This window comes from Martes martes (assembly GCF_963455335.1).
Source record: "Martes martes genome assembly, chromosome: X".
Taxonomy (NCBI): domain Eukaryota; kingdom Metazoa; phylum Chordata; class Mammalia; order Carnivora; family Mustelidae; genus Martes; species Martes martes.
In genome coordinates this window covers 92,930,410-92,945,056 of record NC_137897.1, presented here as the reverse complement: position 1 = coordinate 92,945,056, position 14,647 = coordinate 92,930,410, and the positions used below count along the sequence as shown (strand labels likewise).

The 14,647-nt window shown below is 47.6% G+C and overlaps 1 protein-coding gene across 4 annotated transcripts in view; it reads left to right on the top strand.

Moving 5' to 3' along the window:
• The window catches only part of TMEM255A (transmembrane protein 255A), a gene marked incomplete at both ends in the record, with an annotated part of 48,202 nt that overhangs the window by 26,699 nt on the left and 6,856 nt on the right, over positions 1-14,647 (top strand). For 3 of the 4 annotated variants that reach the window (XM_080794939.1, XM_080794940.1, XM_080794938.1), the window contains 2 exons: positions 7,027-7,189; positions 13,038-13,181. In XM_080794939.1, coding sequence (XP_080651065.1) covers positions 7,027-7,189; positions 13,038-13,181 — 307 coding nt within the window. The remainder of the gene's footprint in view (positions 1-7,026; positions 7,190-13,037; positions 13,182-14,647) is intronic. The other variant, XM_080794941.1, reaches the window with a different exon arrangement.

Here is a 14,647-nt window from a genome sequence, read left to right as displayed (position 1 = left end):
AAGGATGAGTTGGGAGTTAGGAAACAAACCAAAAGGGGGTAGAGGTGGGGAGGGCATTCCCAGCAGTTGTGGGGTGGGGCCCGTTTGACAGGGGGTAGGAAGCGACCATAGAGAGCTCACAGGCCATGGGAATGACTTTGGACTTGACCCTGTAAGCAATTTGGACTCAACGCCAGACCCCATAAGCCACTGAATGCTAGAGTGTGGAATATGGGGCTCTGAGGGCCTGGAGAGGGAGAGAGGAAGGGAGTTGGCAGAGGGGGCCTGGCTGGAGCTAGATCCAGAAGGATCAGATACATGCAGCCCCCTCCTCACTCCCTCCTCTCGGTATTGGGGGGGCCCGTCACTCTGGTTTGAGAATCAAGACCTGGCGGACTAGAGGCAAGGAAGAGACATGCGGGACTCACACAAGCCCTTTACCTCCTTCCCTTGTACCAGCCTCGTTTCGTTAAAAGGTTTGGCGGGCGGAGGAAGAGAAACTTAAAGACTCAAATGAGGTTTGGGGATTATCTGGGAGGTTCAATTATTCATGTTGTAATAATAACTAACACTTGTAAAGGACTTCCCTCCTTCGCAGCGGTGATGGAGAGGCTGGCTATAATTGTACTTCCTGAGCTCATCCTTCCAAAAATGATCAAAGGAATGTAAAATAGGTCCCACGGGAATTGGGGTTATTTTACTATCTTTCCTTTTCCTCCCCTTGCCTCCCTTTCCCTACTGCTGTCCTTTTCTCCCCTTCTTCCCTCTCTCTCACTGTCTCCCTGCTCTCCCCCCTCCTCTGGTCCACTCCCCCTCTTTTCCCACTTCCTGGCTGGGGGGCGTGGGGGGGTAGGGGGCGGGGTGATGGGGTCTGGGAGCTGGCCAGCACCACAGGCCTGAGATGGAAAAGAGGGGAGGCCAGCCCTGGGAGGGCTGCAAAGTGTGTTCCTTGCGCACACACCTTTCTCTTTGCAATGAGGTGTGTTGCTGGAAAAGGTTTGCACAAACTAAACCCTACTTTAAATTACATTTAACTGAGTCCTTAGGTGAAATTTTTTTCCGAAAGTGGAGCCCCAGTATATCTTCCTGTCAATCTGAACTTGATAATAACTGACTTTCTTACTTTCTTAGAGCAACGTAGGCCAGGATGGTCTTTAAATTCTCTAAAGGAATTTTATGAGGAGCGGTGCTAAACTCTGGGCTCTCTAGAGGCAGGGAACATGACTTCATCTTATCTATATCCCCAGGCCCCAGCACAGGACCAGGTATGAGTAAAGACCTAATGAAACAGGAGTGACATTTTTGGGAAAGTACCAAAAAGAAGAACACCTTCTTCCTCACCAGGAAGATAAAATATTGGCCTAGGCAACTAAGAGAGGTCACGGGGATACTGTCCCTAAAGATCTTCAAGCCTGGAAATGGTTTTCACCTACCTGATGCCTGGAGACCAACCCCGGGCATCAGTCAAGGCCCTGTCGGCAGTGCTAAGTTTCCAAAGGCAAAGCCACTAGGAAAAGACTTCCTGAACTTTCCATCAGGAAACAGTCTCAATGGGGTCATAAACTAGGGCCACGAGATTTGAAGAGGTAACAGTCCTACAATAGAGGGAATAGTTTTTCCTTGTCCACAGTCTTTTTCCAGTCAGTGCCAAAGAGACCTGAACTCCAGGCCTAAATATAGCTAACAACAAGCATTCTGAGAGACGTGGGGACTTTAATTTTGCCGAGTGTGTATTTGTTTTCCTCACACGAAACCTATTTTTAATCAATTGCCAGCTCCTCCAGTCCATTTCCTGGAAAGGAGGCCAAGAAAGAAAAAAAAAAGTGGGAACAAAAACATCAGGCAGTCATTTGTATAGTGCTATGGAAACAGAGTTTCTACTGTCCCCTCAAACCCACAGACCTTCTCTGACGTCAAGGCAGTGAGGTTTTAATACCAAACATAGATTATTCCATTTAGCCTTGTGCAGGAAGGTGGCTTTCTCTAGGACACAGCTCCTCAAAGCCCTTCGCTCAGCTTTGGAGAGGTCAGGTCAATATCACTGGTTGCCAATGCGTCACCTAAAGGAAATGGAGGGATATGGGGTAGTCTGTCAGCTGTCTCCACCGGTAATAAAACAGAAAGAGATAGCTTACTTTCATTCATTCCTCCCTTCAACAAACTTTTACGGAGCTCCTAAAATATGTGCCAGGGACTGTTCGAGAAGAATAGGTATGGAGAAAGCATAATTTTACCCTTACGGAACTCAGTTTACCAGTGGGGGTTGTGGGGAGGGCAGCTTAGACCCGCGTGCAGATTCCCAGGGTTCCAGGTCCCTATGGAAGGGCAGAAGGATGTCCTGCTGCCTTATCCAAGGTCTGTTGCCTCCTCCTTTGTTAAATGATGACTGAAACACAGAGAGGTTATCTGTGTCTCCATGCGCACCCAGCAAGTTGAGAGCAAGAGGGTGAAAGCCTATATTGGGCAATCAAGCTCATGATCAATGCCACAATCAGTCTTTGAACTCAGTTACTCATTCACCAGGTGTTTATTGATGACTTAGAATGTTTCTACCACTGTGCTAGGCAGTGAGGGAGACACAACAGAAGTGTAAGAGAAGACCGTCACCCTCGAGAGGTTACAATTTAGGTGGAGACGTTATGTCCAACTTGACTGTAACCTCCGCACCCAGCCTAGTTCTTGGCACTGAGTGGGCCCTTAAGAAACATTGGATTCAATGACTAACTGAATTACTGACATTTGCGAAGTGCCAGACTAAGAGGAACATGCTGTCTGAGGTTGTGGGAGTCCAGGGAAAAAGCCAATGAATGGGGCACTGGAGTCCTTTTAGAAGACACTAGAGAGATGGTACGGAAGCTTCGAGTAGTGGGAGAGGTTAGGACAGGCAGAGAACAGAAGGCAGCACCCTCCATGTAGGGACAGAAATCTGAGCATAGGTTTGGAGTAAGTAGCCAGCATGGCCAGGCTGGGGCTCCTGGGGGCTCCAGGCTAGCTGGAGTGTAGACTCCTTCTAGAGTCGGATTATGGCAGCCTGAGGAATTGGGACTCTTTTTCAGGAAGGTAATGAATGGAGAGCCACGGAGGATTTTGATTAAATGAATGATTTAGTTTTCAAAATGTTCAAAGAAGCTTAATCAGGCAGTGGTAGGGTCTGGTAGGAGGGCCTTACAGTCTAGAAACCGAACCAAGTGGAATCCGGAATCTCACAGAGAAACAAACCACATTCATTTGCTAAACCCTGAACCAGATCTAAGCATTAATGTTCTTTCGCTTCATGGTTGAGTAAAAAATACTTCAATAGCTGCTGAACCTGCTCAAACTGGAACCAAACATATAGTATCTAAAATTATTAAATATTTTTAAACAAACCACTAACCTATCACGGTGGTGTGGTCTGCGCCTCTCAAGTGTCAATGCTTCTAAGAACAAGAGTCTAAGGTTCATTGCCAGAGGCTGGCTCTTAGAAGGGGGAAAGAAAAACATAGCTACATATTTTGCCGGGGGCTCTTATTAGGTGCTGGAGTGGTGCTTTCGTGCATTCTCTCATTAAATCTACCCCAAGCTCGGAGAAGTTAAGAAAGTTGCTGAGGGTCAGACAATAAGCGACAAGAGCTGGGATCCAAACATGGTCCAACTCTAGAGTCTTCTGTGCAGTACTGCCTGTCTGTGTGTACTCCCGGCCTGCCCTTGGTGTATTGGGAAGTAGACAAAGATAACCTGGGGGAAGTCAGAAGCTGACTCTTCAGCCTCTCCTGCGCCCCGACAACCCCACACTCACCCTTACCCACCGGCCTGCCTTTCGGCAGTCCTGTCTGTGCTTCTTTGTGGCAGTAAACTATCTTTCTTTTCACTGCATAAATCTACTAATAAGTGATACTCTTGGGAGTAATGCCTTAAAATCCCAATAAACACGGGATATGTTCATATTTTATATCAGAAGCAAGAATTTTTCAAGAAGATAATGAAATAGGTCTTCTTTCCAATGTTATGGCTTGTGGTTTTGTATTAGGTTCAATGAAAAAGAAAAGATACGTGCAAGTAATATCCAAAAAACGTAGCATGAAATATAAATCTGATTTGCTTGATTGTAATTCATAATGATAGAGTAATAGAATTCCACAGTGATCTATGTCAGTGGTGCTCAGTTTTGATTTCGAGAGGCAGCAAAATGTCATGGTTAAGTACAAACTCAAGGCCAGAGTGTCCAAGTTCAAATCTTGCCTCTACCTCTTCATTTCTGTCTCTGCCTTGATTTTTCTCATCTGTATGTAATAGGGATAAAAATAGCCCCTACCATATAGGGTTACTATAGAGATTGACTGAGTTAGTGTTTGCAAACTGCTTAGAGTAGAACCAGGTAATAGTAAGGACTGTAGCACTTTTTGCTATTATAATTGCATTATTTTTCAGAATTGTAGATTTGATCGACATCGCTGATGAGAGCTAGATATATGTATTCTTATTTGATACTCTCAAAAACAAAATATTCTACCTGCCACGAGTAATAATCACTTTGGAGTTACTGTGTTCATGGATGTACGCAGGGAGTCATGGGTCTTTAAGCTTTAGGCAATACGATTTCTGTGTATGCCTTCCTGCTTATGGGTGGGCTCCAGCTCTGCCCTTGAACATACTGAAGTCCAGTTCAAATTCTGATGAATGAAGACACCTTTAAAATCTTACTCTAGAAGCTTACTATGTAAAACAGTAGGTTTCAGGGCACCTGGCAGGCTCTTGTCCGGGGAAGTGTGTGACTCTTATTCTCCGGGTTGAGAGTTGGAACCCACGTAGGGGGCAGAGTTTCCTTTAAAAATTAAAAAAAAAAACAAATAAAACAGTGGGTTTCAAACATCAGTGACCTTGTTAACACAGATCCCTGAGCCTCACCCTAAGACATTCTGCCCAATTCTGTGGGACTGAAGCCAGGCCTGGAAATCTGCATGTTTAAGCATCTCTTTCTCCAAGACATATGCGTGCACAGACACACAAATAATGCACTGACACACAGAGGCAGGCGTGCGCACACACGCGCGCACGCACACACACACACACACACAAACGCAGATGGTTCTGATGCAGTCTGTCCTGTAACCGCGTGGATGGCAAGTTCTCAAAAAAAAACACTGATTGTGAAGAAACCTAAGATAAAATAAAATCATCTGTGATGCTGAAAAGTCTTTTCTGGCGTGAACAATCCCTCCCTGATTCGCTTTGGAGGTTAGCCTTCAATTTTTTTAAGAAGCACAATATTGGAGATTCGTTAACGATTCCCAGGCCAAGTTGTAAACTAGTTTGCAACATCCAAGAAGACAGGAACTTTCAGTGAATCAGTTCAACAAGTGCTTATGTAGCACCAGCTATGTGTCAGGGACGTTAGTGAACAAAATAAACCGAGTCCCTGCTCTAGAGCTTCCATTCAGAGATAGACAGGAACGAGTACGTGCTAGAGACTAGCAATCCAAGGAGGGTAAACCTGTCAGGCAGCTCGGCCGGCTGTGGTAAATACCATAGACAGGGTGGCTTCAACAAGAGACATTGATTTGCTCAGAGTTCTGGAGGTTGCAAGTCTGAGGTCAGGGAGCCTACATGGCGGGGCCTGGGGAAGTCTCTCTTCCTGGCTTGCAGACACCCACCTTCTCCACCCCCCATCGTGTCCTCACCTGGCCTTTCCTTGGTGGGTGCAGATGGAGATCTCTTCCTCTCTCTTTCTCTCTCGTCCACTCTCTTTATTTATTTATTTATTTGACAGAGAGGGAGAGATCACAAGTAGGCAGAGCAGCAGGCAGAGAGAGAGGGGGAAGCAGGCTTTCCGCTGAGCAGAGAGCCCAATGTGGGGCTCGATCCCAGGACCCTGAGACCACACCTGAACCAAAGGCGGAGGCCCAACCCACGGAGCCACCCAGGCACCCCTCTCTTCCACTTTCTATAAAGCCATCAATCCTATCGGATTAGGGCTCCACCCTTCTGACCTCATTTAACCTCAATTACTTCCTAAAAACCCTGTCTGTGTTGGATTGCAATCCTAGTGGGAGCTAGGGCTTCGACTTGCCAATGTTGGAAGGGGACACAATTCAGTTCACAGCAAGTCACGTGAGAGATGGTGGCCGGGCGGGGGGGGCCTGGGGGTGTCCTCGGACTGAGTGCCCAGGGAAGGCCTCTCCAAGGAGGTGAAATTCAGGTTTTGGGCACCAGCTTGTCTTCAGTTTTTTCCTGGGACAATGTTTTTGTGTTTGTTGCTGTTTTATTTTGAAAGAGGAAATGGGGAAACCTTTGAAGCCTGAATTCAGATGCCAGCTTTCCTACTTATGGCTTGGGCAAGCCCCTAACCTCTCTGTGCTTCAGTTTCTTCATCTGGAAAATGGGAATGGTGATAGGACCCACCTCATAGACTAGCGTAAGGATTTGCCGTGCTAATAGAACTTTCTGCAATGATGGGAATGTAATCTGCTCTGCCAGCCTCCAGTGTGGCTCTTAGGAGTGCGGCTTTTGAGCACTTGAAATGCGGCTGGTGAGCCTGAAAACGGAATTTTTTGTTTTACTTCACTTTAATTAATTTAATTAAACGGTGCCATGAGCAGTAGCTACCATATTCAACAGCACAGATTTCATGAATTCACATATGTAAAACGCTTAGCACTGGGCCTGGCACGGACCGAGTGCCCACATATGCTATCTAAGACTGGGCACTGTAGCCCTTTTTGCTATTATAATTGTATTATTTTTCAAAATCATGGATCCGATCGACATCTACGATAATAGATATGCATACATATTCTGTTAGTGATGGTGACAAGGGTTTCTCTGGTCAGTAGGAGGTTTTTTTTTTTTTCATTTATCTTTTGGATAAAGAGCAGTCACATTTTATCATAGCACCTCACTCCCCCAGCACATTCATGGCTGTGCTGTCCCTCACCAGAGCTCCCCACCTGCTCACCTGTCTTTTTGCTGAGCTGCTTGATAGCCAGAGCCCTGGGGCGGGGGTGAGGTTGTGGGGGAGAGACAGCCTGCTCCCTGGGGACTAACTGGTGTGTGCCTCTCCCTGTCCAGCCGCGTGGAGATCACCGGTGGGTACTACGAGTACATTGACGTCAGCAGCTGCCAAGACATCATTCACCTCTACCATCTGCTCTGGTCTGCCACCATCCTCAACATCGTGGGCCTGTTCCTGGGCATCATCACTGCCGCGGTCCTTGGAGGCTTTAAGGATATGGTAAGGAAGGAAGTGCCTTCCCATTCCAGAGGCCCCTGGTGGGGGCCAAGGTAGAAGCTAGGAGGCTGGAGGCAATGAGGAACTCATGTTTTGAAGGGAGGAATCAGAGGCAGTCGCTTTAAGAATATAGCCATCTTCAAACAACTCAGGTTGAAGGAGCCAGGCAATGTCGTTAGTGTGCAAACATTTCTTGTTAACATGAGTTGCCCGTGTTCTTGAGGCACGTTCTGGGGGCGGGGTTGAGGAGTTGGTGGCCTCAATTCTCCCGTTCATGCTGGTTATGTAAACATAGCCTTTCGTGCTCGCCCGCCCCGCCACACACAAATACACACTGTTAGCAGGAAACCTTTCTGGGTAGTTTTTCCCTTAACAGATTGGGAAGAGATGGAAGAAAAGAGGTTTTTTTTTAGCTCAGGTAAGAGTAATGCTAGTCTCCCCCTCCCCAGGAATTTCACCCTGGAGTTTCTCCAGAAAGATCATGTGTGCCAGCCCTGGGCTAAGCTGCTTGCGCAGTCTTGCCCTCAGCCTCAACCTCCCTGAGTTCCCGATCTTCCCTCTCAACCTCTCGCCATCTTTGTGCGTGCGTGTGTGTGCGCGCGCACGCACGCACACGCACGCGCCATACAGAAGTGTGGGAGGACTCAGCCCCCAGTAAGTGCGTGCCCTATAATAATGGGCTTCTTCCTTCCTTTGCTTTTAAAGCATTTTTAAGCATCTCTTTGCTCATTTAACAAACCTTGACCTCTGATTATGGGGTTAATAGCTTTAGTGCTACAGTTGTTAACCTGGCTTCCTATTAGAATAGAATCACCTGAGATGCTTAAAAGAGCCCAGATGCCTGGACCCCTCCTCCAGAGCTTCTAATTTAATGGGTCTAAATTGAAGACCCGTCATCAATATTTTTCAAAGTTCCCCAGGTGGTTCTGTTCTGCAGCCAGGACTGAGTACCACTGCTCTAGAGGGGTCCCACTTGTGTTTAGGGAATTATTTTGTACCTAAAAGAGGTTTTCCTTTGACCCCGGAAATGAGGTAGATAGCCCCTAAGCCCCGGGCTGTTTCTGTCCCATTTTGGGCTCCCTGAGGAACAGGAATCTGAAAGGCAGTTTGTAATTTGACCTTGGACGGTCAAAAGGCTCAGCAATGGAAAGTGAAAGGGGGGGGGGGGTAAGACAAGGGAAAAGAAAACACTCTAGAGCTGGACCAGGTTGTCAAGAAGTTGTATGTTCCTGCTCCTGACTCCAAGTCAGGAGAATTCCTTCCCCGCTCACATATAGTCTGTCTGTCTGTCTGTCTTTTTTTCTCTCCTTCTCTCACACACGCATTTCCCCTTTTTTCCCCACTTTTTATTTTTTTAGGGAGAGAGAGAGAGCGAGAGTGGGGGTTGTGGTGGGGAGGAGGGAGAGGGAGACAGAGAATCTCAAGCAGACTCTATGCCCGGCGCAGAGCCTGATGCAGGGCTCGATCTCATGACCCTATCACAACCTGAGCTGAAACCCAGAGTCGGGCCCTCAACTGATTGAACCACCCAGGCACCCCTCATACACACATTTCTCATTCCTATGCCCCTTCCCACGCCAGGGCAAGCCGAAACATTAAGGGGTGGGGGACACATCAGCATAGGTGGGACCCTCAGAGGGAGGAGGTCTTGTAGGTCTGGGCCTAAGGGAGCTTTGGGGTGAGAGGGCTTCAGAAAAGCTGTTTCTGGGTTGAACAAAGAATACCCCCAAGGGTATTCTTGGGGGACCCCCAAGTCCCCCTTGGAGACTTTCCCCAAGGGGGTGGGTGAAAGTCGAGGCGCTGTGTAGAATGTGAGCCAGTTTGGCTGGAGGAGAAGCTCTAGGGTTGGCAAGCTGGGGAGATGGGACAGCGGGATGGGTGTTAAGGGTTCTCTGGAAGGTTCCTAGTGCTTTCGGACCTGGGCAGCCGAGCTGCCCTGAGGCTCAAAAGCAGTGGGTGGTGGCTACTCAGCAGCCTCCATGGGGTTCCTGCAAGGAATCGGTTGACCATCGATGTATAGGTTTATTTCTGGAATCTTCATTTCACTGTGACTTTTGATCTTTAGGGGGAAAAGGGGTTTGTTGAGGGTCTGTCCTGAGAGGTAGCAGTGATGGTCCTTTACTCTATACAAAGGATTTTTGCACGATTACTTTCTTCACTCCTCCTCACTCTTACTACCTGATGAGGTAAGTATTTCTGCCCCCGTTTAACAGATGAGGAAATAGGCCAACAGAGGTCAAGTGACTTACCCAGAAGTAAACAGCAGAGCTGGGAGTGGAGTCCAGCTTTGTCCGATGCCAGAGCCTTTGCTTTTTCTACTGTACCCCAGCTGCCCAGACCAACGTTTGGACATCCCTTTCCGGTTCTACAAGTGTTTTAACACACATTACCTCCTTTGTTTAGCTGCTTTAATTTAGAACAGTTGAAAGCGAGTTGTTTCCAGCTGTCCAGAGCTTCCTTAGGGGGGAAGGGGGAGGAGGGCCAGGGAAGTACAAATACCGGGCCTGGGAACTCGGTCAAGGACCAGTGGGGAAAACGAAAGACCAGAGCAAAGATCGGGGCAAAGCATTCATTTCCTGAGATGGGAGAGCGATTGGGAGTGAAAGATGGGGGCCAAGAAGGAGCCCTTAGTTTGATGGCTTTACTAAAATGAGACGTGGTGTAGGCCATCCTGGAACATCAACCAGGTGAGCCTAAATACAGTCCTTGGCCTGGGTCCAAACACGGCTGGGGACTTGTGATGTGCCTCCCCACTGAGCAGCAGGCCCAGGGATCTGCAGGGAGGCCCACTGGGGGCTGGCGGGTGAAAGCCATTCCTAGGGAGTGAGGACAGGAGCCAAGGGCTGGGAGCTGGCAGCTGTCAGGAGGATCAGCTCGGAGCTGCTGCTTCCAGAATATGCCCTCCTGAGAGGGACACAGATGGATGTCCTCATTCCTTTACCAGAGGAGGCTTGGGGAAAAGGATCTTTGAGAAATATTTAATGAAGTGTCTTTTGACCCAAGATAGAAGTTGAGATGGGTCTTTAAAAGGTGACTGTCTCTTGCCGTTTTCTCCTCATGGGTGTCTCTGATTTGGAGGAAAGTGGGGAGGCATAAAAGTGGCACTCTTTCCAAAGTCCGCAATGTCTCATCCAGGCAAGACCACGTTCACCATTTCCTGGGCCGCCTTGTAACCTTTTGTTTCCTTGAAGCTCAGAATGCGACTGACCAGTAATGGGGAGTCTCATAACCTCGGAGCCCCAGAGATTTTTTTTTTTAGATTTTATTTATTTATTTATTTGAGAGAGAGAAAGTGAGAGAGAGTGAGCATGAGGCGGGGGAGGGTCAGAGGGAGAAGCAGACTGCCTGGTGAGTGGAGAGCCTGATGTGGGGCTTAAGCCAGGGACTCCAGGGTCATGACCTGAGCCGAAGGCAGCTGCTTAACCGACTGAGCCACCTAGGCCCCCCCAGAACCCCCGAGTTCTAACAGAAATACACACACTGCTGCATGCACACACAGATAGACACAGAGACTGGATCTGTCGTAAAATCACAGTTGGCAGTGTAAGGCCTCACGAGACACTTACTTGGAGCCATCTCTTTGGCTCCTTCCCTACCCGACCGTGTACCTCTCTTCGCTCCCCGGGCCTCTCTTGCCCTGTCCTTTCTGTCTACACTCTCTACCCTTGACTCTCCTCTCTCTTGTGCCTTTCCTGTGCTCACTCAGTCTTCCTCTTGTGCTGCTGTCTCTGCAACAGTCATCTTCCTTTCAAAGATGATCCCACCTCCCCCTCGCCCCCCCAGCCGTCCCTGGCCTCGCTGAACGCACAGAAATTTTTATAGATAGAGTTTACATTGCATGATTGTTTCTCTCTGGCTAGGCTTAGTTTATTTGCATAGAAGAACTGGTTTCATTTTGCAAGAGCTGGAGGGTGTGCTTTTAATTGACAGAAGGCCAAGGGAACATGCTTTCTGGGACTTCTTTGGGGATGAAATTTCTTCTTAGCATTCTGGTGGAGAGGTAAGGGTGTTTCTGAGCACTCCTTTCTCTATAAAGCGAGCCAGCCCTTGGAATGGTCAAGAATCTCAGCCCTCTCCCACATATGGGAGGGGCTGACAAACATTTCTCTTCTTGTCCGGGAGCTGCATTGTAATGCCTGAAGTTTGTAGCTCTTCAAACCTCCGGGAGATGTAAACAGTAACCCACTCCAAGGAAGAGAGCAGCAGAACTGTGTTGAAACTTGCTATAAGGAAGCTTCCTCTGCCAACACTCCCAACGTGGCTGCCTGTAGCCATTGCCAAAGCCTGCCCACACGTTTTCATCACTCCGGAGGAAGCTTCTGCTCTCCGCTAATGTGGAGTAGATATGTACCAAGAATCAAGACCCATTGATTTTGCAGACAGCTCTTGGTTATCCACACACATGGCAGCAGTATTAACGACACGGAAAATCAGAAAAACATTGACCCCACACCTTGACCCATGCGGCACTCATAAGGGCCTGCTTGGAACAGCTGTGTTTGGGAACTAATGGTCAGTGGCCACTTTCTTTAGCAGTGTATTTTGGGTCTTATTCTTTTCTTTGTCTTTTTGTTTTTTTTTTAAATTGATTTCAACTTTTCTATATGTTTGAATTTTTCAAAATAATAATTTGGGGGGAAAATGATGCCAGTAATACATATTAAAAAAAAAAGAGGACCACCTACATGGCTCAGTCAGTTAAGGGTCGAACTCTTGATCTCAGCTCAGGTCTGGATCTCAGGGTCATGACTTCAAGCCCCAAGTGAGGCTCCACGCCTATTGTGGAACTTACTTAAAAAAAAAATGGGGCACCTGGGTGGCTCAGTGGGTTAAGCCTCTGCCTTCAGATCAGATCATGATCTCAGGGTCTTGGGATCGAGCCCTGAGTCAGGCTCTCTGCTCAGTGGGGAGCCTGCTTCCCCCTATCTCTCTGCCTGCCTCTTTGCCTACTTGTGCTTTCTCTCTCTCTCTGTCAAATAAATAAATAAAATCTTAAAAAAAAAAAAGAAAGTGAGTGGTCCCCATTTAACTCCCCATACTACTCCCCTCTGCAGAGATAACCACAGTTGACGTTCACAGTTGTGAATCTTCCCAGGTTGATTTCTTTTCATTTACAAACGTACATACATACATAGTTATTTGGGTCTTTGCTTTTATGTAAGTCAGGAATCATGTTATGTAACATAGTGGGATTTTTTTCCCCAAGATTTTATTTATTTATTTGAAAGAGACAGAGAGCATGAGTAGGGGGGAAGGAAGAGAGAGAAGCAGACTCCCCGCTGAGCAGGGAGCCCTACACGGGGCTTGCTTTCAGGACCCTGGGATTATGACCCGACCCGAAGGCAGATGCTTAACCGACTGAGCCACCCAGGTGCCCTCATCGCGGTTTTTTTAAGACTTCATTTTTTTTTTTAGAGGCGTTTTAGGTTCACAGCAAAATTAAGAGGAAGGTATAGAGATTTCCCATGTCCTCAGTGCTGCCACCCCACACATAGCCTCGCCCATTAACCACATCCCCAGCAGAGTGGTACATTTATTATCAAGGACGAACCTACATCGACAAGTCATTATCCCCCAAAGGCCATAGTTTACGTTAGGGCTCACTCTTGATGTAATTCTGCGGGTTTGGACAAAGGTATAATGACACATATCCATCATTATACTATCATAGAGTAGTTTCACTGCCCTAAAAGCCCTCCACACTCTCCGTCCCCCCAACACACCCCCTGGCTACCACTGATCTCTTTATTGCCTCCTTAGTTTTGCCGGTGGCTTTCTACTCTTATTATTATTTAACGCTGTCTCCCGGTGATGAACGTTTATGTTGTTTCGCATCTGTGTTCTTCTACAGAACCCAACTCTGCCGGCGCTGAACTGTTCCGTTGAAAATGCCCATCCGACGGTTTCTTACTATGCTCGTCCTCAAGTGGCGTCGTACAATACCTACTACCATAGCCCTCCCCACCTGCCGCCATATTCTGCTTATGACTTTCAGGTAAGTTTGGAGAGAAAAAGAGCTCACCGTGACTCTTGGTGCCGTGCATGCTGCCTTGTTCTCTCCCTGACTACGGAACCTCCCTACCATGGACAAGGTAGCCAGGCCCTCAGCCCGACGGCCATCAGCAGCCTGTGGGGACTAGTGACCAGCTTACAGACAATAGCAAGGCAAGATAGGAGAGATGGGGAGGGTGGGAAAGACACAGGAAACAGAGAGATGGAAGAAAAGGGAGAGAAGGAGCAAGGATCGAGGTGTCCCAGAGCGCCTTGACCGGCACCCAGGAGAGGACGTTACTCATTAGTACATCAGTAGGGACCCCCGTCCAACCGTGGCTTTTCCCATTCTTCTGCCACTGAGAGAGGCCTAGCCCTGCTCTTTAACACAACAGACTCTGGCCAATGGATTGAATAGCATCTGTAATAAGGAACAATTCCCTGGTTTTCCTCCAGACTTCCTTAACTAGGACTATACAGAGAAAGGGTTTTTGTTTTGTTTTTTTTTTTTAATAACAATCCCCCCTCCCCTTTTTTGCCTTGTTATCACAGAGACCCAAAATAGAGTTACCAAATTTGCACTTTCCCTTTTCCTTTTGAGCTGAGACGAAGCACAGAAAAACAGAACCAAGAAAGACACCTAATTAAAAGGCCTTCATTGTGTGCCGAGCACTGGGCTAGGCACTTCAAGGAAATAAGCAAAATGGTCTTTTCAGCATTTACAGTGATCGTCAACCCTTGACCATAGAAGAGCGGGATTACATGGAAATCTGGTTAATTGAAAATTTGAGAACCAAAAGAAATACCTTTGAAAGGAGAGGAGCCCATAATGAATTTGCTTCTCCTAAGGGCCCCTGGATGCTCCAAGGGGACATAAAGGCACGACTGTTTGGGGATACTTCCAATTAGCCAGCCAGTTTACAAACACAAAGCCCTTGGGCAACCTAATTTCAGCTTTAGATTCACAAAATAATTGAACCTGGAAAGCCCCGTTTTGTTGAGGACAGTGCCCTTTTGTTCAGCTCCGATGCTGTGCATGGAGGTCTAGGCCGGTATATTGCAACAGTAATACATGTGACCATGGACTTGTTCACTCTTATAAAATGCAGAAACAGAACAAGGAGGTGTCCATCAAAGCTTGGGAACAAATAGTGCCGGAACTTGTTCTAAAGCCTACGATATTTACAGGTAGACAACAGAGGGAACTCATTCCCCAAATAAGTATAGACTGGGAAACACGGATCTGTTCAAAAAAGGCATAGATAATTTCAGCAGTGACAGAGGCAAAAGGAGTCCTTTAAGAGGCTGCAGGGATGGGACCCCTGGGTGGCTCAGTCAGTTAAGCATCTGCCTTCAGCTCAGGTCGTGATCCCAGGGTCCTGGGGTCGGGCTCTGAGCTCAGCAGGGGATCTGCTTCTCCTTTTCCCTATGCAACCCCTTCATGCTCTCTCTTGTATGTGCTCTCTCTCT